Source organism: Peromyscus maniculatus, chromosome 21, assembly GCF_049852395.1.
Source record: "Peromyscus maniculatus bairdii isolate BWxNUB_F1_BW_parent chromosome 21, HU_Pman_BW_mat_3.1, whole genome shotgun sequence".
NCBI classification, from domain to species: Eukaryota; Metazoa; Chordata; class Mammalia; order Rodentia; family Cricetidae; genus Peromyscus; species Peromyscus maniculatus.
This window is the reverse complement of record NC_134872.1, coordinates 48,593,409-48,618,183: the sequence shown is the minus strand read 5'-3', so window position 1 is coordinate 48,618,183 and position 24,775 is coordinate 48,593,409. Positions and strand designations below refer to the sequence as shown.

Genomic DNA, 24,775 nt, shown 5'->3' with positions numbered 1-24,775 from the left:
CTCACATACAACACTGGAGTCCTTTCACAGGGCTGAAAGCTTAGGAAACTGAAATGTAGGGCCAGAGAGGTGGTTCAGTGGGCAAAGGTGCCTGCCGCCAAGTCTGAAGAACTGAGTTCAAAATCCCGGGGACCCACATGGTGGAATGAGAGATCTGACTTACGGTTGTTGTCCTTCTGACCTCTGCATGTACATATAGGCACACACACACTGCACATGTACATATGGGCACAACATGTCATTCCTCCCCTATACACACACATAAAATACATAAATGTTTTTTTTTTTTTAAAAAAAGAGGGCTGGAGAGATGGCTCAGAGGTTAAGAGCACTGACTGCTCTTCCAGAGGTCCTGAGTTCAATTCCCAGCAACCCCATGGTGGCTCACAACCATCTGTAACGAGATGTGATGCCCTCTTCTGGCCTGCAGTCATACATGCTGTATACATAATAAATTAAAAAAAAAGAAAAAAAGAAAAAAGAAACTGGTGAGGTAATAATCATATAAGCCTGACTTAATTAAGAAAACACTGACATAATTAAGAGATTTTCCTCTCTTGTAAACTGCAATGAGAGGTAATGATTCTTATCATGCTACAAAGAAAATTGAAGTTTCCAAGGTTTCTTTGAGGCAGACAGCTGCGCTCTGTTTCCAGTACTCACCGTGGAGTTGGCGAAGATTGAATTTGAATTGGCTGCAGAGTATCCTGCACTGGTCAGGTCATCGCTGCTCTGCAAAGGGGCGAATTCAACATGGTGGTTACTGGCAGGGTGTGGAGACAAAGGCGAAGTCTGTCTGAGATACTCAAGTGTCACTTACCGACTTATTACTAGGTCCGTGCAGAAAATAGTTCAATGCTTGTGGGTCTCTAGGAAAGAAAGAAAAGAGAGGGAAAACAAATGAACACTCTTACTCATACTTAAATATGTTGCTGGTGCTTTTAAGAAGGCAAAAAGAAAGCGACATTATTAGCTTGAGCTTGAGCTCCCTATTTTAAGTCATTTCTTCATTTCTGCCTCCTGGAAGCAGCCCCTGCTTAGTCCCAGGGGTGCCACTCAGGACCTGGTTTGTGGAGGCCGGCCCTCTAACCATAAGGGACACCCTGGCCTGGCATCTTGGGACTTAACAAAACAGGAATGGGTTACTGAATTACACGTATGTATATGTGAAGCTTTCTCTTTTGTCTCTCTGCTGTAACCACAGTTAATTATTATTTTTTAGTTTCAGAGCCCAGCAAGCAGCTTTCAAGATTCCCACTAGCTGCTTTCGATCCTCAAACCTCACACAAGTGGTCCACCCCGGGTTCCGAAGAGCATCTTACCCAATAAGATCAAGGAGACACGAGTCGTCATCATCATCCATGACAACTGCAAAGAGAGGGACGAGAGTGAGTTTGAGCGAAGCGGCCGGCAGTGTGCGTGCGACACAATGTGGCAGCCTGAGCTTTCCTGTCAGAGTAACCGGCATACGCGTGAGCGTTCCTTTAGCCCATTATCAAGTGTGTCATTCGGAAAATGCTGTGGGTGGTGGGCCTAGTGTATTTGCCAGTAGTCCCAGCTACTCAGGTAGGACTGAGTAGAGGGGAACTTGAGTTCAAGAGTTCAAGGCCAGCCTTGGACAGCAAGACCCCAGCTCATAAATAAATAAAGAGTAAATAAGCAAGCAAGCCAGGCCTGGTGGTACACATCTATGATCCCAGACATTGGGAAGTAGAGACAGGAAGATCAGGAGGCGAAAGCCACCCTTGCCTACATGACAAGTTTGAGGCCAGCCTGGGCTACATGTGACCCTATCTCAAAAACAAAGCCAATAAAAATAAAGGTAAAATACATAAAATTTACAGTCACTTGAACAAGTTTTTGACTTCAATTGCTTTTACTATAGCTTGTTTTCTACTTATGGGTAAAAAGATTCTAGAAAAATCTAAGATAGCTGGCAGCAATCTCTCACACGTGGACTCCCTATGGGACTCTAGAGTAACTCCATCAAATATAGATGGACAAGGGGGGAGAAAATTTGCTTTAGAAAAGTTCTCACAGACTCTGAAGCCTTTCAGTGATGTGACTAGACGCTTCTGAACACGGAGAGCAATCTAGATTTCTCAACGTATTTTGGCGATCTCTAGGAAGGCAGAAAGCGGGTTCTTCCCACATTCGGAGACAGAGCAGGAAGCGCTGTGCTGCGGGCGGCCCAGGCTCCGGCCGCGGGGCCCGGCTGCTTCCCAGTGCAGCAATACTGTCCAAGTTCAACGCTGAATAATCCATCGCGGACTCAGAGTGTTTAAATAGAAAACCTCCAGCAGAGGTTCCCCCGACTCCAGCCCGGAGCTCCCCTCCCTGCCCGCAGCAGCCCCAAGCCTGGCCAGCACAGCTCTGGCCCAGACAGTAACCACTCAACAAATTCTAGGAGAGGTCCTCCCCCGAGAGCCAGTCAACTTACACTAGTGATCCGACACCTGGCAACCCTGCTTCTCACCCATTTCAAGCCATGCGTGGAATAATTTACATCACAGAACGCCAGGGCCAAGAGTTCTGGAGCAGTTGGAAAGGGCAGTTGTGAACGGCAGTTGGACGGAGGAATGAAATCCTGAAGACATGCCCAGAGGAGGGGCATGCCCAGGGCCGGCGGAGGGAAGAGAGAGTCTACGGAGAGGTTTTTCCCTGTTCAAACTCCCTTCTCCCCTCGGTTCCCCCAGATCAATCGCAAGGCCTAACAGATGTAGAAGTCCCTCCCTCCCACAGGGAAGGGTACTTTCTCTACTCTAGAAGAGCATGGAAGGGTAAGTACTCCTGTTGAGGGGCCTTCCTGGGGCAGCTGGGTTTGCTGGGCTGCTGAGTGATTGGGCTGAGTACACCGGCTGAGTAGAACCCAGGGTGAGGAGGGATGACGGGCGAGAAGGGAGGAAGGGAGGGACCTGTACACAAGACAACACTGATGGCCAAAACGAAGAACAGCCAGCATGGGAAATGGGCTCTGGGACCCGGGCTTAAGTCATTTGAGGTCATGCTGGCACGAATGTTCCTGAACACATGACTTCTGGAAACAGGCCTGGGAAGGAAACAGGAAAACTATCATCAAAGGGATATGCCAATCTGTCATACAAGCCAGGCACAGGGGCACACATCTGTATTCTCAGCACATGGGAGGCAGAGGCAGGAGGCTTAATGCAAGTTTAAGGACAGCCCGATCTACCTAATGAATACCAGGACAGCCAGGGCTACATTAAAAAGCTGCCTCAAACAAACAAATGCCATAAAACAGAAAACATACACACAAAAGAAACCCATAATACATCCCAATATCTAACATGCATTAGCTCAAATCATAAACCACACCTCATTTCCAGACATCACAATCACATGGAATAAACTGCCCAATTACCATGTGTCTTTCAGCCTATAAAACGTGTATTATTTACTTCAACAAGGCTATTTAAATGGAGTATTCCTGTATCCTTATTATCCTTACGCTTGGTCTGTTTGTTTTTGAGACAGAGCCTCACTATGTATCCCTGGCTGGTTTGGAACTCACTATGTAGACCAGGTTGGCCTTGAACTCTCCCTGGCCTTTGCCTGAGAGTGCTGAGGTTAAAAGTACACATTATCAGGGCTGGAGAGATGGCTCAGAGGTTAAGAACACTGGCTGTTCTTCCAGAGGACCTAAGTTCAATTCCCAGCACCCACATGGTGGCTGAAAACTATCTGTAATGAGATCTGGCTCCCTCTTCTGGCCTGCAGGGATACATACAAACAGAACACTGTATACATAATAAATAAATCTTTTTTTTTTTTTTTTAAAGTACACATTATCATGTATGGTCCTTCTAAACTTCATTCCTAAAGTTGAGGATAGGGTCAGTGGTCCAACACATGAGAAGCTGAAGTTTGATCTCAGCATCACAGAAATAAATAAAGTACCTAAGGCTCTGATACAAATTAATTAAGAAAACTGTGAATGAGGGGGCTGAGGAGATGGCTCAGCTGGTGAGTTCTATTTCCAGACCCACAGAGTAAGCTGGGCATGGATAGTGAGCTGGGCATGGATAGTAAGCTGGGCATGGATAGTAAGCTGGGCATGGATAGTGAGCTGGGCATGGATAGTGAGCTGGGCATGGATAGTAAGCTGGGCATGGATAGTAAGTTAGGCATGGATAGTGAGCTGGGCATGGATAGTGAGCTGGGCATGGATAGTGAGCTGGGCATGGATAGTAAGCTGGGCATGGATAGTAAGTTAGGCATGGATAGTGAGCTGGGCATGGATAGTAAGTTAGGCATGGATAGTAAGTTAGGCATGGATAGTGAGCTGGGCATGGGTAGTGAGCTGGGCATGGATAGTGAGCTGGGCATGGGTAGTGAGCTGGGCATGGATAGTAAGCTGGGCATGGGTAGTGAGCTGGGCATGGATAGTGAGCTGGGCATGGATAGTAAGTTAGGCATGGATAGTAAGTTAGGCATGGATAGTAAGTTGGGCATGGATAGTAAGTTGGGCATGGATAGTAAGTTAGGCATGGATAGTAAGTTAGGCATGGATAGTAAGTTGGGCATGGATAGTAAGTTAGGCATGGATAGTAAGTTAGGCATGGATAGTAAGTTAGGCATGGATAGTAAGTTGGGCATGGATAGTAAGTTGGGCATGGATAGTAAGTTAGGCATGGATAGTAAGTTAGGCATGGATAGTAAGTTAGGCATGGATAGTAAGTTGGGCATGGATAGTAAGTTGGGCATGGATAGTAAGTTGGGCATGGTGGCACACACTGGTCACCCCCATGCTGAGGAGCACAGAGACGGCCCCCCCCCCCCCCCCCGGGCTGGACTCACTGGCTGGTGGCCCTCCTAACAGAAGCCACAAGCTCCAGGCCCCAGGGAGAGACCCTGTCTCAAAAATAAAGTGGGCAACTTCTGAGGAATGTTACCCAAGGTTGACCGCCTCCAAACACACACACACACACACACACACACACACACACACACACACACACACACATCTCTCCCAGTTCCCCTCCTCCCCTGCTGACAACCTTACCTAGCTCTTCTACTTGACGGATGCTGTGAGGTAACTCAGTCCCATTAGCACTGAGATTATCTGTCACCCCAGACTTTGAGGTGACAAAGCTACCCACTGAGGAGTCCAAACACAACTATTATACACACCTATTTGATAATGAGATGGAAGCCAGGGTCTCAGGTGTGCCCAGCTGCGCAACTATGCCATGAGATGAATGTCCGTCATTGTCTATTCTCCTCCACCAAACCAATGAGGCACACCAAACACTTGACTGGAAAGACAGCCCAAGCAGGCAGGCAGCCTTCTCTGGACTGGGGGGTAGAATGTATGAGCCTTCATGGTCAGGGAACCCTGAGAATTCTACTTTTTAAAGACCAGTGGCTGGGCATGGTGGCACACACCTTTAATCCCAGCACTATTAAGGCAGACACAGGTGGATCTCTGAGTTCAAGGCTAGCCTGAGCTACATAGAGATCCTATCTCAAACAGCAAAAGAAGGGCTTGCGAGCTGTCTCAGTGGGTTGAGGCATCTGTCACACAAGCCTGACAACCCGAGTCTCATTCACACAACCCACAGAAAGGTGGAAGGGGACCCAACTCCACAAAGTTGCCCTCTTACCTCCATGTGCACAACCCATAATAAAAACAAAACAAAAAGCTTTGCCCAACTTAATTGCTTTAAAGATTTTTATATGTATGAGTATTTACCTACAAGTATGTATGTGTGCCAACCACATGTGTGCCTGGAGAGGCCAGAAGAGGGTGTTAGATATCTTGGAACTGGAGTTACAGATCCAGGTTGTGAGCTGCCATGTTGGTGCTGGGAACCTAACCTGGGAGGTGAACCTGGGCCCTCTGAAAGAGCAGCAAGCACTCAGTACTGAACCATCTCTCTGGCTCCCCAGTTGACTTTTTTTAACTAGCTAATGTATTTCTTTAGGATTGTGTGTGTATATAGCGTGTGTGTGTGTCATGGCTCATGTGTGATTCTTGCCTCCCACCATGTGAATCAAGGGATCAAACATCAGGCCTGTCAGAAAGGGCCTTGACCACGAGCCGTCCCAGGCCCTCCCCATGGGCTGGCTCACTCTGGATTCCTCCTTGGTTCCGAACTTTGGCTGAGGTCTTTCCACATTCACGTACAGCCCCACAGTGGCGGGATGGGCCACCGACACCATGTGAATTTTGTAAGGCCGTGTTGTATGAAAGACGGATCCTTCTCTAGGGGAGACTCCCAAATAGACGAGTGGAAACTGTTTCTTAGTCCAAGACAGGTGACTGGGCATGGCGACGTCTCGGCGACAGCAGCTCTATGTGGCAGGGCTGGTCCTAGGGGAAGTGGGGATGGGGAGTGGGGTGGGGAGTGGGGATGGGGAGTGGGATGGGGAGTGTGGGGGGGGAGAGACGGGGGGAGGGACGCAGCTTGGCTTCGAAGTCAGAAAATATTAAAGCTAGTATTTAAAGATCAGAGAGTTCTAAGTCATCCTCGTTACATACCAAGTTCAAGGCCAGCCTGGGCTACCAGAGACTTAGTCCCAAAACAACAGCAGCAAAAGCAGCATTTCAAGCCCACTAGCCAAGTGCATCAGATCCACGTGTTTCTGAAATTCTACCCTGATGGCAGTTGGGGACAAACAATGCTTGACCTTGGAAGGCTACAATTTCAACTTCTTCACCATGTGAACTTTGCAAAGATGAGTGGAACTGTCTCCCCGCTTATCCTGCCCTGCCTGGTGATGTTTTTTGTGACAGGGTTTCATGCTGCCTTTGCTGGCCTTGGACTCGCCATGGAGCCAAGGGGGAACTTGAACTCCTGATCCTGCGGCCTCCACCTCAAGCCGCCACATCCAGCTCTCTGCTCCTTTCCTTCCAAAAGTACATCCTAGAGACAATGACATTAAAAGACCACCAAAGAGCCACCACAGCAGGCTAGCTCATCAAAGCAGGAAATTCAATGCGCTGGCTCATTGCTGGCCGTGCGCTGAGCAGCAGCGGGGGGCGCCACCCAGAGACCTTGCTGGGCTGCAAACAGGCAGGACCAGAGTCTTCAAAATCCTGTTTCTCAGCTCTGAGACTTTCACCCACAGTCTCAGCTATGATAAAGACCATGACCAAAAGCAACTTGGGCTTATTTCAAAATGGCTTATTTCAGCTTACACTTGCACATCACAATCCATCATGGAGAGCAGAAATCAAGGCAGGATCCTGGGGACAGGAGCAGAAGGGACCATGGAGGAGTGTGCTCACTGGCTTGCCCACTGTGGCTTGCTCAGCCTGCTTTCTTACACAACCCAGGCTACCTGCCCAGGGGTGACAGCACCCACAGTGAGCTGGGCCTCGCCCTCCCCCAGCAATCATTAATCAAGAAAATGCGCCACAGACAACATGACGAGACATTTTCTCTCTGAGGTTCCTGTTCCCGATAACTGCAGCCTCTGTCAGTTGATGACAGATAAACAAGAGTAAAACAAACAGACACCCAGACACCCAGACAGCTGCCGCCGCCTGTTTCTTTTTCTTTTTCTTTTCTTTTTTTTTTCTTTTTTTTGAGACAGGGTGTCTCTATGTAGCCTTGGCTGTCCTGGAACTTGTATGTAGATCAGGCTGGCCTCAAACTGTCTGTCTGCCTCTGTCTCCAGAGTGCTGGGATTAGAGGCGTGTGCCACCACAGTCTGTCTTAAAAAATATCTTTAAGGTTTTAAAAATTATTATTATTATTTTATGTCTAAAATTATTTTTGCCTGTATGTATGTCTGTGAACCATATGAGTGACTTGTGCCCCAAGAGTTCAGAAGAAGCCAGGCGGTGGTGGTGTATGCCTCCAAGCACTGGGGAGTTACAGGGCCAGTCAAGGCTACACAGAGAAATCCTGTCTTGAAAAACAACAAACAAAAGAGTTCAGAAGAAGGCATGGGATCCCCTAGGACTAGAGTTATGGAAGTTGTGAACCACCATGTGGGTGCTGGGAACCAAACTTGGATCCTCTGCCAGAGCAGCCAGTGTGCTTAAATGCTAAGCCCTTAAGGTTTATTTTTATCTATTCACTTGTGTGAGTGTGGTGTGTGTGCAGGAGCCCATGGAGCTCAGAGGGGATCAGGGCCCTTGGAACTGGAACAACAGATGGCTGTGAGCTACCATATGGGTGCTGGGAACCAAACCAGGGTCCTCTGCAAAAAAGAAAGTTCTCTTAACCACTGGTCCATCTCTTTCTACTGCTTTCATTTACTCTTTGATGATTTCATACATGTGTGTAATATGTCTTCATCATATCCACCCCAACTCCTCCCTTCCACTTCCCCAACACTCCCCTCCTATCTTCCTATTATATGTGTGTGTGTATATATGTATGTATATATGTATACATATATACACACATATATACATATATGCACACATATATACATATATGCACACACATATACATGCACACACACACACATATATATATATACATATACATATATAAATTCACTGACTACAATCAATGCTAATGCTGCCTGCTGGGAACCACACCTGGGTCCGCTCCAAGAACAACCATGTTCTTAACCACTAAGTCATCTCTCCAGTACCTGCTGCTGTTTGGAGGTAGGAACTCACTATGTAGACCAGGCTGGCCCATACTCCTGGCAATCATCCTGTTTCGGCCTTTCCAGGAATGGGGTTATAGGCGTGAACCACTATACCCTGTATTTTTTTGTGTGTGTATGTGTGTGGTTGGTTTGTTTTTGGTGGTGCCAGGGACTCACACTTGGAACCCTGTGTCAGTTCTCTCTTTTGTGTGTCTCATGTGCTAGAAACTCACCGAGTGGTTTCTCTGTTTGCTTCCTTTCCTTTCTTCCCCCTCTTTTGATGAGACAGTGTCATGTAGACCAGGCTGGACTTGGATTCAATTTGTAGCCCAGGATGACTCCGAACTTCTTTTTTTTTTTTTTTTTTTTTTGGTTTTTCGAGACAGGGTTTCTCTGTGTAGCTTTGCGCCTTTCCTGGGACTCACTTGGTAGTCCAGGCTGGCCTCGAACTCACAGAGATCCGCCTGCTTCTGCCTCCCGAGTGCTGGGATTAAAGGCGTGCGCCACCACCGCCCGGCAAAATTGCTGTTTTTTTTTTTTTAAATTTTTTATTTTATGTGTATTGGTGTTTTGTCTGTGTGCGGGTCCCCTGGTCCCTTGGAACTGGAGTTACAGACAGTTGTGAGCTGCCATATGGGTGCTGGGAATTGAACCCGGGTCCTTTGGAAGAGCAGTCAGTGTTCTTAACCGCTAAGCCATCTCTCCAGCCCGACTCCGAACTTCTGATTCTCCTGCCTCCCCTTCTGAAGAGCTGTGTGTGTGCACATTACAGGTGTGCATGTCCACAACTGTTCGTGTGGTATTGGGGGTGGACCCCAGGGCCTCGGACAAGCATTCTACCAACTGAGCTGCCTTCCGGCCCTCTGCCTACTGTATTTTTCTTTTTAAACACTGTTTTGATCTCTAGGAGTTTAGAGGTGTGTGTGTGTGTGTGTGTGTGTGTGTGTGTGTGTGTGTTGTGTGTGTGTGTGTTGTGGTGTGTGTGTGGTGTGTGTGTTGCGGTGTGTGTGTGTGTGTGGTGTGTGTGTTGCGGTGTGTGTGGTGTGTGTGTGTGTGTTGCGGTGTGTGTGTGTGGTGTATGTGTTGCGGTGTGTGTGTGGCGGTGTGTGTGTGTTGCGGTGTGTGTGTGTGTTGCGGTGTGTGTGTGTGGTGTGTGTGTGTTGCGGTGTGTGTGTTGCGGTGTGTGTGTGTGTGTGTTGCGGTGTGTGTGTGTGTGGTGTGTGTGTGTGTTGCGGTGTGTGTGTGTGTGGTGTGTGTGTGTGTTGCGGTGTGTGTGTGTGTGGTGTGTGTGTGTGTTGCGGTGTGTGTGTGTGTGGTGTGTGTGTGTTGCGGTGTGTGTGTGTTGCGGTGTGTGTTGTGCTGGCCAGAGGACAACCTTGGTGTTGTTCCTCAGACACTGCTCTCTGTCTTTGTTTCCTTACTTGTTTGTTTGTTTATTTTTTGACAGGATCATTCACTATCCTAAGGCTTGCCTGGTAGTTAGGCTGGCTGGCCACGAGGTCCCAGGGCTCTCCCTGCCTCTCCTCTCTAGGGCTGTGATGCTAAGCACGAGCCGCTGCGCTTGGCTTTTTAGGGGTGCACTGAAGATGTGACTCAGGTCGTTGGGCGTCACTAGGCCTCTCATTTAATACAGCTCATTCTCCCCCTGTGGTCCCTCCCCTCTCTGTGGTGCTGTGGGTCAGAGAGAAACCACGGCCTCAGACTGCTGCGCACTGTCTGAGCTTTAAAGCCTATGTAAAATAGTGGTGACTTAACCATTTCCCTCCACAAAGTCTCCATTTATGGTCTGCTCACTATGAGAGGCGTTTCCTGCTACTTTAACCTACGTTGACCTCGAGTGGATGCCAGACACCTGCTTCTTTCTTTCTTTTTTTCTTTTTTTCTTTCTTTTTTTCTTTCTTTCTTTCTCTCTCTCTTTCTTTTTTTCTTTCTTTCTTTCTCTCTCTCTCTCTCTCTCTCTCTCTTTCTTCTTTCTTTCTTTCTTTCTTTCTTTCTTTCTTTCTTTCTTTCTTTCTTTCTTTCTTTCTTTCTTTCTTTCTTTCTTTCTTTCTTTCTTTTTCTTTTTTTGTTTTTTGGAGACAGGGTTTCTCTGTATATCCCTGGCTGTCCTGGAACTTGCTCTGTAGACCAGGCTGGCCTTGAACTCACAGAGATCTGCCTTCCTCTTGTCTCCTGAGTACTGGGATTAAAGGTATGTGTCACCACTGACCAACTCAGACACATGTTTCTTTCGTTTATTGTTGTTGTTGTTGTTATTATTTTAATGCAGGGTCTCTTGTGGTAATATTGTATACCCTAATAAAATTTACCTGAGGATCAGAACAAGCCACTAGATTAAACATAGAGGCCAGACAGTGGTGGCACACACCTTTAATCCTAGCACTCGGGAGGCAAAGATCCATCTGGATCTCTGTGAGTTCAAAACCACCCTGGACTACATGAGATTGACTCAGTCTAGGAGAGAAAACAGCCAGGCAGTGGTGGCATACACCTTTTTTTTTTTTTTTTTTTTTTTTAATTAGCTGAGTGTAGTGCTACATACCACTTTTTTAAAAAAATTACTTATTATTCTTTTATATTGGTGTTTTGCCTGCATGTATGTCTTTGTGAGGGTGTCAGATCTTGGAGTTACAGACAGTTATTAGCTCCCATGTGGGTGCTAGGAATTGAACTCAGGACCTTTGGAGGAGCAGCCAGTGCTCTTAACCTCTGAGCCACATCTCCAGGCCTGGTACACACCTTTAATCCCAGGAAGCGATGGCTGGGTGGAGAAAGGTATAGAAGGTGTGAGGAGACAGGAACTAAAGGCTTTTCGGCAGAAGCGTCCCGTTCAGCCAGTAGAGGCGTTTTGGCTGGAGCCTTTTGGGTGAGTACGCGGAGGCAGAGGATTTGTGGAGTTGGTGAGGTGGCTGTGGCTTGTTCCTTTGTCTCTCTGATCTTTCAGCATTTACCCCAATATCTGAGTCCGGGGTTTTGTTTTTGTTTTTATAAGATCTTTAGAAATTTGAACAATAGTCTCTAGAATCTAGCCTGGCCTCAAACTCAAATGATCTTGCTTCAGCCTCCTGATTGGCTGGGACTACAGGTAAGGGCCACCTTATTGGGCCACCACATCTGTACATGTTAAATTTATATTACCAGGTGCTGAGTCATTTTTAATTAAAAACCTATTTTTGTGTATGGATGTTTTGCCATATATATTTACTTTCTCTCTCTCTCTCTCTCTCTCTCTCTCTCTCTCTCTCTCTCTCTCTCTCTCCTTCACATCTCTATTATAATAAACTCTCCACGTGGATGCAGCGTCTGAGTTGTGAATTATGGCATGGCATACATCTGCCCAGCATGTTTCCCTGCATGCACAAGATACCCTCGGAGGTCCCCCGCACAATAATTCATAACAATATCCTCTTACTTACAAAGTGACTTTGTGGCCGGGCGGTGGTGGCGCACGCCTTTAATCCCAGCACTCGGGAGGCAGAGCCAGGCGGATCTCTGTGAGTTCGAGGCCAGCCTGGGCTACCAAGTGAGTTCCAGGAAAGGCGCAAAGCTACACAGAGAAACCCTGTCTCGAAAAACCAAAAAAAAAAAAAAAAAAGTGACTTTGTGGTGCTTTAAAAGAAAATGGCCCCCAACAGGAGTGTCACTATTAGGAGGTGTGGCCTTGTTGGAGTATTGTGGCCTTGTTGGAGGAAGTGTGCCACTGTGGGGGTGGCTTTGAGGTCTCACATATGCTCAAGCCATGCCCAGTGTCTCAGACCACTTCCTGTTGCCTGTGAGTCAAGATATAAGAACTCTCAGCTCCTTCTCCAGCACCATGTCTGCCTGCGTGCTGCTAAGCTTTCCGCTATAACAATAATGGCCTAAACCTCTGAACTGTAAACCACCACCACAATGAAATGTTTTCCTTTATACAACTGCCATGGTCATAGTGTCTATTCAAAACGATAACAAATTATTGTTTTCCTTCATAACAACTGCCATGATCATAGTGTCTATTCACAGCAATAGAAACCGTGAGACAAACTTTTTTTTTTTGAGACAGGGTCTCTCTATATCGCACTGGCTGTTTGGAACTCACTATGTAGATCAGGTTGGTCTTGAACGCAGAGATCTGCCTGCCTCTGCCTCCTGAGTGCTATGATCAAGAGCACGTGCCACCATCCCAGCATCAGAATAAGGAGCATTTTAATGTTGTATAGGATAAAGCGTGGTCATCGCACCCTCTGCCCTGTGGTGGTTCTGGGCTGTTAAGTCTGTAACTACAGGACCTCACCTCCTGGGACGCTTGCTGCTTCTAAGGAGCTCGTCACCTTTGGGAAGAGGGGCATGCAGGGACTCATTAAAGAGGCTGGCAAGATGGCTCAGTGGGTAACGGTGCTTTCCACACATGCCTGGAGACCTGAGTTCAATCCCCAGAGCCAACAGGAGGTGGAAGAGCCAACTCCACATAGCTGTCCTCTGGCGCGCACACACACAAACACACACACACACACACACACACACACACACACACACACACACGGCCCCCCCACACGTAGTCAGTGCACACACAAACACTAACATTTGCATCATGAAAGGGGTTCCATTTCCTGGCTGTGTCTCCCTAACTTTTCCAGGTGAACGAACTTGCTGTGAGAATCTTCCTGGACTAGGCCCCCGAACTCATCCATAGGGTGGGGAGAGTGGATGGTCCAGGGGACTGAAACCAGGACAGCTCCTGAAAGGCTTCCATCCCAGGCATGTTTCTAGTTTCATTTCATACTCTAAATCCCAAGGTGGGGCGGGCAAGCAAGCAGGGTTTTACAGAAGCCTACGAGGCAGCCGGCATGCTGCTTGTTAAGGGCAACAACTCATTGTTTCCGCTATTCCTGCAGGTCATCCTGTTCCAGGTGGCAGGTGAAATCATGCTTGGCAAATAGGCAGGGCAAGCGGCAGGTTAAGTAAGTCACCAAATACATCAATAAACCAATATCCAATAATTGGTGTTTTCTACCTTACTCTACTTCAAATGCACTGGCTTTCTCATGAAATAATGACGTTGTGTACGTTAGAAAATAGCATGATTATATTTTCACAGTTATAGTCATCTATAGTAAAAAGGAAAAATAAGGCCTGGTGGTGGTAGTGCACACCTTAATCCCAGCATTCGCTAGACAGAGGCAGGCAGAACTCTCTGTGAGTTTGAGGGCAGCCTGGTCTACAGAGTGAGTTCCAGGACAGCCAGGGCTGCACAGAGAAACCTGTCTCAAAAAAACAAAGGGAAATAAAATAAGATGCAGGTGTCAGGACAGGAGATACGCCTTGGTAGTTGTGGGGCAGGAATAGCGCGCACATGCATGCACACACATACACACACACACACACCCATGCCCACGGGCGACAGCGCACACGTCAGGGTATGAGGACAACCCAAGGGAATCATAGAATCTCTCCTCCTACCATTCAGGTCCTGGTTAGTGACCTCAGGGTTGGCAGGTGCCTTTCCTAAGTGAGGCATCTCATCAGCTCCAGGTTTTCTACTTAAAAAAACATAGGGACACTTGTACCTGATATCAGTTATAAGTAGGAAAAAGGGAGGGAGATCACTACCAGCAGCCCACTCTAGCCTAAAGTTCACTGAAACACCATCAAAGTTATTAAGAGAATTCCAGGGCTGGAGGAGGCTCAGTGTGTGTGAGAGTGCTTGTGTAAAAGCAATGGTACTTGAATTCAAATCTCTAGCACCCACATTAAAAAAAAAAAAAAAAAAAAAAAAAAAGCCAGACACAGGTAGTCACCACGAGTTTGTTGGGCAGCCAACCCAGTCAAAATCGTGAGTGGTGAGCTCAAGGTTTCAGAGAGAGCCGGTCTCAAAACTAAGGTGGATGGTAACAGGTAAAGACACTTGCCGGCATCCTCTGGTCTCTGCACATGTGCCCAAGGGTGCGCATGTCCACTCATATACATTGCCTACACTACTTGCACATGCACACAAACATGATTAGAGTTAAGAGTGTCGGCTGCTCTCGCAGAGGACCCAGGTTCAATTTCCAGCCCCCACACTGCAGCTCCCAACCATCTGTCATTCCAGTTCCAAGGAAGCCCTCTTCTGAACTCTGTGGGCACTGCATGCACAGGGCACACAAAAACAGATGAAGACAAAACACCCACACACATAAAATAAAACGGGAAAAGTACAAAGGTAATTATTAAAGAAATAGTAATTCTGACACTTGGGAGGCAGAGGCAGGAGGACCAGGAGTTGGAGGCCAGTCTGGGCAAGAGACCCTGCCTCAGAGGGGAGAAGGCTGGAAACAGGGGCCTATAAATGACACTGCCTTCTAAACAAAGCCTTGGTTAGGGAGCTGGCTGGCTGTGCAAAGTCTCCAATCCTAGTGCTCTCTGTCAATGAGTAACACGTAAAATATTTTGGTTTTGCAGTGTGTTCCAAGAAAAACAGGCCCTATGAAAACAACCAAAAATGTTAACAGAATTCCATTCTAGAAAGGCATCGCCAAGGATTTCCTTCCTAAAGGCAGACTCACGGATGATGTGTGGCAAAATCCATTTTTAAAGAAGAAACATGAGAGGACTTTAAAACTATTTTAAAAATGATTTAGCACGCTTGTAATGTAGCATGACAGAGGCCAGGATAAGGGTTATGAGTTCCAGGCTGGCCTGTGTTGCACAATAATAATAATCTGCCTTAAATAAAGTAACAACAGGCCGAGCCTGTTGGCAACACCTTTAATCCCAGCACTAAGGAGGCAGAGGCACTTCTGAGAGTTCAAGGGCAGCCTGGACGACACAGGGAGTCCCAGTCCAGCCAGAGCTGTGGGAGGCACACAGAAGTACTAGGGAACTAGGGATGTTCAACACACGGGCTGGTCCCTTCAGGAAGGGGCGTACAGCCTGTTCTCCACCCAGAAGGCTGGGGGCAGACGTGGTGAACAGCCTGGTGACCTCTGCACTGTCTGTGTGGCAGAGAGCACACTGGATCTCCCCCAGAGCCTTAGCGTGAGCTTGTCAATCCACAGAACCTATCTTTAAGGAAGGTATCACATGCAGTCAGTTTATAGACCCCCGTCTTTATGGAAAATGTCACATGTCCTTTACAAAGAGTTTTGATGTAGTTGTATATTAAGCTTTACTGTGCACACAGGATTGAGTTATTTACCAACCAGGAATTTTTCACCAAATTGTGCTGTGCTTAAATATGCCTAAAATAAACTACTCGGGGTCACATTCCAACACTGGCTACTTAGTCGTGTTGAACCCAACTGCCTTCCTGCCTCCAGCAGATGTCCCTCTGCAGATACACCACCCCTTCCACACACAGGGTGACACAGTGAGACTCTACCTCAAAATAAGCAAACAAATCTAAAATCATGGGGCAGAGAGAGAGAGAGAGAGAGAGAGAGAGAGAGAGAGAGAGAGAGAGAGCAGACAGAGGCACCTGCTGACCAGCTTGACCAATTCAATCTCGAAGTCCTCCATGGTAGAAGACTCCTTCCTGCTGTCCTCTGACTTATTGCAGCAAAATGAACAAATGCTTCAAAGTATTTGAAAAAATAGAATTCAAAAAAATCTCTAACTTAATATAAGGTGCTTTTGCTAGGAAGATGTCAAATCTATGAGAAAAAGGAATACTATAAATTAGGAGAAAATTCCAGAAGTGCTTGTAGAGGATGCTGGGTATGGGGCTGAGAGAAGCAACGAGTCTAAACTGTGGAAGACTGTGGGAGAGCAAGCCTCGTCCTTCTTCTGAGATGGGGGTTCAGCTCAAGTGATCTTCCTCGAAGCCTCCTCGGTAGCTGGACTACAGGTACAGGCCAGCACACCAGGGAAAGACCTCAAACCAAATGGATGGCAGAGATCCCACTGGAGACATGCTGCACACCACAGGCCTCCTCTCCATAGCATTCACAGGGCAAAGTGCCCATCTGCTCGATGAAAGTTAGTTTCCTTAGAGTCTGCCTTTCCCTCTGACTCCACTTCCTCACCTATTAGCTCCCAGAAGGCCTGGTGTGGCCCTCCTTCCCAACAGAAATAGGTTACACGTGAGAGCTGTATGTATAAGCTTAAATTCTCTAGTAGCCATTTTGTGTGTGTGCTGGGGTCAAACCCAGAACTTGACACATGCTAAGCACATAGCCTGCTCTGAGCCACCTCTCAGTGCCCCTCTTTTGTTCTTGTTTTTCCAGACAGGGTTTCTCTGTGTAGCCCTGGCTGTCCTGGATCTCACTCTGTAGACCAGGCTGGCCTTGAACTCTCAGAGATCCACCTTGGCTCTGCCTCTGAGTGCTGGGATGAAAGGTGTGCGTCACCATCGCCCGGGTAGTGCCCTCACTTTTCTGTTTATTGAGAGAGGGAAGGGGTTAGGAGACAGTGAGTGTGTGCTACACAAACGAATGAATACGGACATCACGCTTGTCTGGGGAAGGCACTGGACAACATATGGAGTCAGTTAGTGCCTTCACCCTGCTGAGGGAGGCTCTCTTGCTTCTGGAGGCGCTGCAGACTCCAGGCCAGCTGACCCATGAGCGTCTGTCCCATCCTCCTGTCCTCTTCCTACCTTGCCACTGGAGTGCTAGGATCACATGTACAAACCACCACGTCCGGCCTTGTGCATGGGTCCAGACTCAAGCTCAGGAATTCAGGCCCCAGGGCAAGTGGTTTTACCGCTGAGACACTCCCTGGTTCAATGCCCCCAAATGTAAAGTTTAATCAACTTTGTTATAAACAGACTAGCATATATCTAAGACATTAATTAGAACATGTAATCCACGTGTTAGCAAGATACTTGGCATTCTTGGTTTTTGTACCGCCTTCAGACTCTTATGTGGACTTTATACTTGGAAAGTGCTGTCAACCACATTTCAGGACTAACAGCCACATGTAACTACTAGCCACAGTAGAATTTAGGCCTAGAAATTCAGAGAATTTGGTTTAAGAAAATACTGGGCTGGGCAGTGGTGGCGCATGCCTTTAATCCCAGGACTTGGGAGGCAGAGGCAGGTGGATTTCTGTGAGTTGGAGGCCAGCCTGGTCTACAGAGCAAGTTTCAAGATTGCCAGGGATACACACAGAGAAACCCTGTCTCGAAAAACAATAACAAAAAAAGAAAGAAAATAATGGCTTAGGCATATTAATCTCCTTGTTGTTCCTTACAAATAAGGAGGAAATCTTTTATAAGACTGAAGAATTGAGCTAGCATGGTGGCACAGGCTGGCAATATGGGAGACTCACACAGGAGAGTGAGGCTCAAGGCTAGCCTGGGCTACATAGTGAGATCCTGCCTCAAGAAGAGGAGGAGAGGGGAAAAGAAAGGCCTGGAGAGATGGCTCAGTGGTTACTCTTAACTAACTGGCTGCTTTTGCAGAGGACCTGGATTTAGTTCCCAGTACCCACGTGGCAGTTCACAACCTTCTGTAACTCCAGTTCCAAGGGATCTGACACCCTCTTCTGGCCTCCATGGTCACCAGGCATAAAAGTGTGGCACACACATACATGTAGGCCAAACATTCATCAGATAAAGTGAAACAAATCTAAAAAGAGGTGGGGGGGAGGAGGCAGGGGGAGGGACTCGTCACAAGGGTATGGGTACAGGGCTGGCGGGGTACAGCGTAAGGCACAGCACCGTCGGGCACGCACACGACCCTGGCTTCCATCCCTTCAACTGCAAAGGAGGTGGGGTGAAAAGTATTTACCCAAATCATTTCCTGTTGCTTCTGCAGCTTGAAGCCAAGGCCTCAGGGATGCTGAGCGTGTGCTCTGCCATTGAACTGCATTTCTAAACACTTTCCGGGGATGCGAAGCTAGGTCAAGGTTGAGAACCATTCAGTCATCACAGAACTAGCAGTTCGCCCAACTCCAAAAGCTGTTTTGTCTGCCACACCACCTGAAGGCTCCCAACAGACTGGCCTTGAACTTGCTACATAACCAAAGATGACCTTGAATATAGAATCCTCCTGCCTCCACTTCCTGAGCACTAGGATTATAGACATGCACCACCACACCCAATTTATGCCATGCTGGGTGGGGTTCGAACCCAAGGCTTCGAGAATACTAGGAAAGGACTGAGCATCATCATCTTCAGTGCTGAGTTTGATTTGTGCTCTCTCTGTTTGCTGTTTGTATATGGGGTATATGTATGGCTGTGTTTCCATGTGTGAGTGCACACGTGTGTGGAACCTTGTGCTCGTGGGCGTGCACATGTGGAGGTCTGAAGTTGTTATCAGGAGTCTTCCTTAATTGATATCCACTGATTTATCACGGCAGGGTCTCTCAGTTGAACCCAGAGTTGGCCCGTCAACTAGACCAGCTAGCCAGCTTGTTCTGGGGACTGCCCCTGCCTCCTGGGTTTATTTGGGTGCTGGGGATCCCCAAGTCCAGTCCTCATGCTTGCACACCAAGTGCTTAATTCATGGGGTCACCTCACCAGCCATGAACCTGGTGTGTGTGGGGGGATGAAATCCACAATGTTTTCCACTTACACGCAGGAAGTGTGGAAAGCGTACAAAGAGGGAAAGTCTATTTCTTCAGAGAGCTGACACAGTGGGACGAACTCAGGGCCGTCTGTTCCCCGATGTTGTTGACTACAGTGATTTTTGTTTAAGTTTCTCCCTTGCTTGAAAATTCTGACTTTGTGATACGCAAAAGCTTCTGTTGTGTGGCCTTACGCTCCCGCCGCCTCTCTCCTACGCGCCTTTCCCTCTCCGCACAGAAGCTTCCCACCACCTGCCTCTTTCAAGCAATCTCCACCTCACCTTAACTTCTCCCATGTGAATCCCTCTGCGTGGCCATCATCTCCTCAGGTTAACACAACCCTCCTCCTCCTGCTGCTGCTGCTGCTTCTCCTGTCCTGGCAAACGCGCCACGTCAGAGCTGCTGCCGCTGACCCATCTTTGGTAAAAGCTGTTCTCATCTCTGAGGTGAACAGACCAAGGTTCCTCTGCCTTTGCCCCTTCCCCCTTAAAATCTGTCCTCTGTCCCACCTAAACAGTGCCCCTCAAAACAACTGTTCCCCAAAGAACCCCACTCCCCTCCTGTAAGAGCTAAATTAGCTTTTTCATGCTAAAATAAATGTCTGTAGTGACAGACACAGACCCTTGGTGGCCCCACTCCCAGCCAAGGCCAGGACTCACCGGGCATGCTCTTCCGGCAGGCCTTTTACTCCACACTGCCTGCCTGGATCCCCACTCCTCCAGAGCTGCGGGCCTCCCCGATACTTGGTCAACTCTTACATCTTCTACCTCTGTCACCCCCACAGCACACCACTTTTTTTTTTTTTTTAACTCAGATTCTTCTGCTTCTCCCATGAGAGTACAAGATGCAGGTTAGTGATTCCTGGAAACACCCTGAAAGGCCACAAGAGTGCCTGGTAAACCTGTTCAGTGTTTGCTGAAAGAACGGATGACTGGGCACAGGCTCCCATGCCACCTTGATGAAGGCTCTTTCTCCTCGCCCTCACCCGTACCACCACTGTATATATATCACTGAGTATTCACGGCCAGGACCACTGACCAGCCATGTTCTTTTCCTTTTTCTTTTTTCATCCTGGGTTCAGCACCAAATGAATGAAAACATAAATAAAGGGAAAGGAAAGGACATGACCGCTCCTGGGTATGGAGAGGAGAAGGTTTACCACAGATGAAGGGAGAGCATGGCCTGAGGCAGGGACCTCTGGGAGAGTCCAGAGTGGAGTGACCCTGACTGAGCTGGGTCCGTGAGGAGAGGGGAGGGAGGAGAGAGGGGACAAGGTGCAGCAGCCAGGAGGCCCACAGGAAGTCTAGGGTGGGAAGCAGGCATGCCAGTCAGGAGGGCTCTAACAGGTAGGGATGATGGATGCCGGGAAAACCTGGTAACCAGTGTCTGCTTTGATAGGTTAAATCTGCACCTCAGTTCCTGTCCCAGGTGAGCTACATAATACTTCCAAACCTGACAACCTGAGTTCAATCCCCAGGACCCAAACGGTAGGAGAATCAACACTCACAAGTTGCTCTCTGACTTCCACTCTTGAATTTTACCCACACAAAAATAAATAAAATGTAATTTTAAAAAAATTACAAATAGGGGCTGGAGAGATAGCTCAGCAGACTGCTCTTCCAGAGGACCCGAGTTCAAGTCTCAGCACCCACATGGCAACTTACAGCTGTCTGTAACTCCAGTTTCAGAGGACCCGACATCCATGGCAAAACACCAGTGCACATAAAAAATAAATAAGATAAACTTACAAAAAAATACAAATAAATAAGTATTTGATCGGGTTGGGGATGGGGTTACAGCTGCTGATATGACACTTTCCTGGCATGGTTTGATCCCTGGTAACAAACCAACTAGCCAACCAAGAAATCAAAACCTACAGAATAATGTAAGAAAAGTTAGGTTATTTAAAAGTAAACTTAAAAGGATGGAAAAAATTTTTTTTCAGGCAGGGTATCACTATATAGAACCTTGATCTCACAGACATCCTCCTGCATCTGCCTCCCAAGTGCTGGGGTTAAAGGCATGAGCTAAAAATACTTTGAAGATGAATATATGTAAATCAAAGTCATTGCCATGATCAGGGGATTGAAGCTCTGAGCTCCCTTCCTGGGTGTGCACCTGGATGATGCATGCTGGAGACGCCTCCATCAGAGCTTTGTGCACACTACCCGAGGACTCCACCCACTCAGCTACAGCCTCAGTCCCTTCTGTACACACCCTAAGTCATCTCGAGACAGCTTACAACTTCAAATACAGAGGGACTGTTATGTAAACAGCTGTTAAATGTAGTACTTAGAAGATGACGCGTCAGTGTGAGCTTTTTCTGAATATTTCCCACCAGCAGTTGAATCCATATGGACAAGCTGACTTTATTTAAAAGTTTCTCACTATCAAAGACAAGCTAGTTTCTATTTGCATGTGTTATATGTGTGGTATGAACGTGTGCATGCATGTGTAACTGGACAGTGGAGTCTTACTGCTTTCCACCTTATTCACTGAGGTGGGGTCTCAACTGAGCTGAAAGCTCACTAACGATCTGACTAGCCAGGCTGCTCACCTTCCAACAACTAGCATTACAGGTGGCCACCACGCCCACCCAGTGCTTGCTTGGGTTCTGAGGATCTGAACTCTGGTTGACCCACCTGGGTAGCAAGTAGTTCTCTCCATCCCCACAGGCCGAGACAAGCATATTTTAGGTGATAAAATATCAAGGTGTGTGACGCTACTGTGCAGTTTCACATTCAGCTAGGCTTCTCTAGGCCCTCTTTTTCAAACAGCGTGGTTACCCCATTTTTCTTGGGATTACTCTTTCCATTCTGTTATATTGTTTCATGTATATCATATATGCTGTAACAGAAAATGAATCCTGCGCACACTATGTGACACAAAAATTCTTGACTTTCTTCTTCTTTTTTTTTTTCCCAAGACAGGGTTTCTCTGTGTAGCCCTGGCTGTCCTGGAACTCACTAATATAGACCAGGCTGGCCTCGAACTCTCAGAGATCTGACTGTCTCTGCCTCCCAAGTGCTGGGATTAAAGGTGTGTGACATCACACCCAGCTTAAAAGAGAAAAAAAAAAGCTATCTGGAAAGCCAGGTATGCTGACACATGCTTATAATCCCCGCACCGGGGGCTAAGGCAGGGCTGCCAATGGTTCGAGGCCAGCCTAGGCTGGATACACTCTCAAAGAAGAAGAGAGGGATGGAGAGTGGATGCAGCTCTAAGCACATTTCAGTGTAAGCCTTTATTTCTCATGTGTGATCACACCTAGAGAAACCCAGGTTGGACTTCCACAATTTCTAAAGTCACATGTTCACAGATCTGCAATCAGAATATCAACACAAGTAAGAATTAATTAGTCTATTTCTAAGTATACTTATTTGCACTTCTAGGAAACTCCAGCCTTCAAGGAAAAATACAAATGTTTGCTTCATTTATACTAAAAGCTAAATGTAACTTTAAATCAAAACCACAAAACCAGGCTGCAGAGGTGGTTCAGTGGTTAAGAGCACTGGCTGCTCTTGCAGAGGATCCAGGTTCAGTTCCCAGCACCCACACGGCAGCTCACAACTGCCTGTAAGTCCAGTTCCAATGGATCTTGGAACCTTTCTGGCCTCCAAGGGCACTCACTGTATGAATATGGTGCACATACATAAATGCAGGCAAAATATCTATAACATAAAGATAAAATCCTAAAAAAACAAAACAAAACCACAAAACCAAAATAGACTTTCAATCAGGCACCAATGTAATCCCAGCATTCAGGAAACTGAGGCAGGAGGACTTGTGTTTGAGTCCAGTCTCTGGTATGAACTGAGTTCTAGGCCAGCCAGACCTACATAGTAAGGGTTGCAATGACCGTGGACAAGCAGGCCTGAAGCCCGGGCTTATCGCGCACCGCGTACATTGGGCATGGGGGCTCAGGCCAGGGGGAGGCCTGTCCCGCTGAGAGCCTACTCCTCCCAGGGCTCGGGATGAAAACTAGTCACTATTACTCTGTGAGAGCCTGTCCTGGCAAGTGTGCTGTTCCCTTCCATGAAGCTATCAGGTCGGCAGGCAGCTGGTTTGGCCACTGAACCATCTCAGCAGCCTGGATTTTACTTTTTTTAAACTGTTGTCCAGGCTGGCCTCAAGTCATCTTCCTACCTGAGCCTCCTAAACAGCTTGGACCCTGGGTCTTTTCAGCCAGTACCACAGCAAAGTGCCATTGTGCCTGGCTTAGGTCAATTTTAACTTGTAAGACCTCAAAACTCTCTGTTTAACACAAATGGCAAGATGTAATAATGTGGGCTTGGGGATTCAGCTCAGTGGTAGAGTGCTTGCCTAGCAAGCGCAAGGCCCTGGGTTCGGTCCTCAGCTCCGGAAAAAAAAGATGTAATAATGCAGGAGTCTCAGCAATGGGCCTTAAGTCACCTGTTCTCTTCCTGACGCAGAAACAGGGTAGAACCTGAGCATCCAGAGTCTTCAGCAATCTACTTGTTTGTTTTTGAGACAGGGTCTCACTATGTAGCCTTGTCTGGCCTAGAAGCCACAGTGCAGACCACACTAGCCTCAAACTTAAAGATCCTTCTGCTTCGCCTTCCGGAGAGCTGGGATTAAAGGCATGTGCCACCGAACCCAGCAACTTTAGCATCTATTAAACAGCCGCAGGGCGTGACGCAGGATAAAAGTCTAACAAACAATATTTCTTGCTCTCCCCATTTCCTTCTTTGTGAAATGTTTAAGCTCTAGCCAGGAACAATGTTGAGTTCCTGATGATTCGAGGGAGGTGGATTTTGGAGAACCTGAGACAAGCCACGTTGAGGGGCAACACCTACCTGACTCCTGAGCTAATGTAGTGTTTGTGTGTTTGCAGTCAGTGAGCCAAAGAAGCCACAAGAACAGGAAGTGTTCAATGAACAACTTTATTAGAAATTGATAATTAAACAAGTCACGACTGGTGAGGACATTTTTTTTTTCTAATTTCCCTCCATGCTTACTCTGTAGCCAGTTCCGGGGCCAGGGACCTGGAGAAACTTAACAGCTGACTCAAAGAAAAAGCAAAGAGTCACGGGGCTTTACTCACTTCTCTTGGATCCCTTTAGATACTTTTTCTTTCTTTCTTTCCTTTTTACCACCCCTCTCTCCCCCTAATGTGACTGCGCAAACAAAGATCAGGTCAAATGTGGGGCTGGAGAGACAGCCCAGCAGTACAGAGCTCTTCACTGTTAGACACCTGACCCCATGCTCCAGCCTGGCAGCCACCACGCCCAGCAAGGCTCTCTTAGGTCCCATTTGCCCCAGAGCCCAGATGACCAACGTTTCCTTCTGAAGCCAGTAATCCGCTCCTCGTGGAAGCTCTCGGCCTGGCTTTCACTTTCTCACACAGACACCCAAGAGAACACAAGAGCTCTTGAATCTCTGCTCACATTTCTGCCTTCCGCTCCTGCTGTCTCCCTCCCATTTCCACAGGCCAGTTCTTAGGTTGGGAATGCTCCGTCCCTTTCTCACGAGTTATGCCCCTTTACTGGACTTCCCTCTTGGGTAGGAACTCTAAGCTTATGTGAAAATGAACTTCTGGGTCTGCAAGATGCTCAGGAGGCTAAGCCCTTGCTGCCCAGGCCTGCTGACTTGGGTTTGATCCCCAGAACCATGTAAAAGGTAGAGGGAGAACTGACCCTGACCTCCACACACCGCGGCACAAGTGTTCTCTTATCATATACACAAAAGGAGGCGTAACTCTGCCTCCCACCAT

At 47.5% G+C, this 24,775-nt stretch overlaps 1 protein-coding gene across 5 annotated transcripts in view; it reads right to left on the bottom strand.

Annotated features, from left to right (window-relative positions):
- Positions 1-24,775, bottom strand: part of Bicral (BICRA like chromatin remodeling complex associated protein) — a 97,160-nt gene that overhangs the window by 38,668 nt on the left and 33,717 nt on the right. For 3 of the 5 annotated variants that reach the window (XM_076557712.1, XM_076557713.1, XM_076557711.1), the window contains exons 3-5: positions 1,323-1,368; positions 821-869; positions 664-732 (exon numbers count right to left, since the gene is read on the bottom strand). In XM_076557712.1, the coding sequence (XP_076413827.1) occupies positions 664-732; positions 821-869; positions 1,323-1,363 (159 nt within the window). In that variant the 5' untranslated portion in view covers positions 1,364-1,368. Of the gene's footprint in view, positions 1-663; positions 733-820; positions 870-1,322; positions 1,369-2,038; positions 4,691-24,775 lie in introns of those variants that run through there. The other 2 variants (XM_016009090.3, XM_042266227.2) reach the window with 2 other exon arrangements.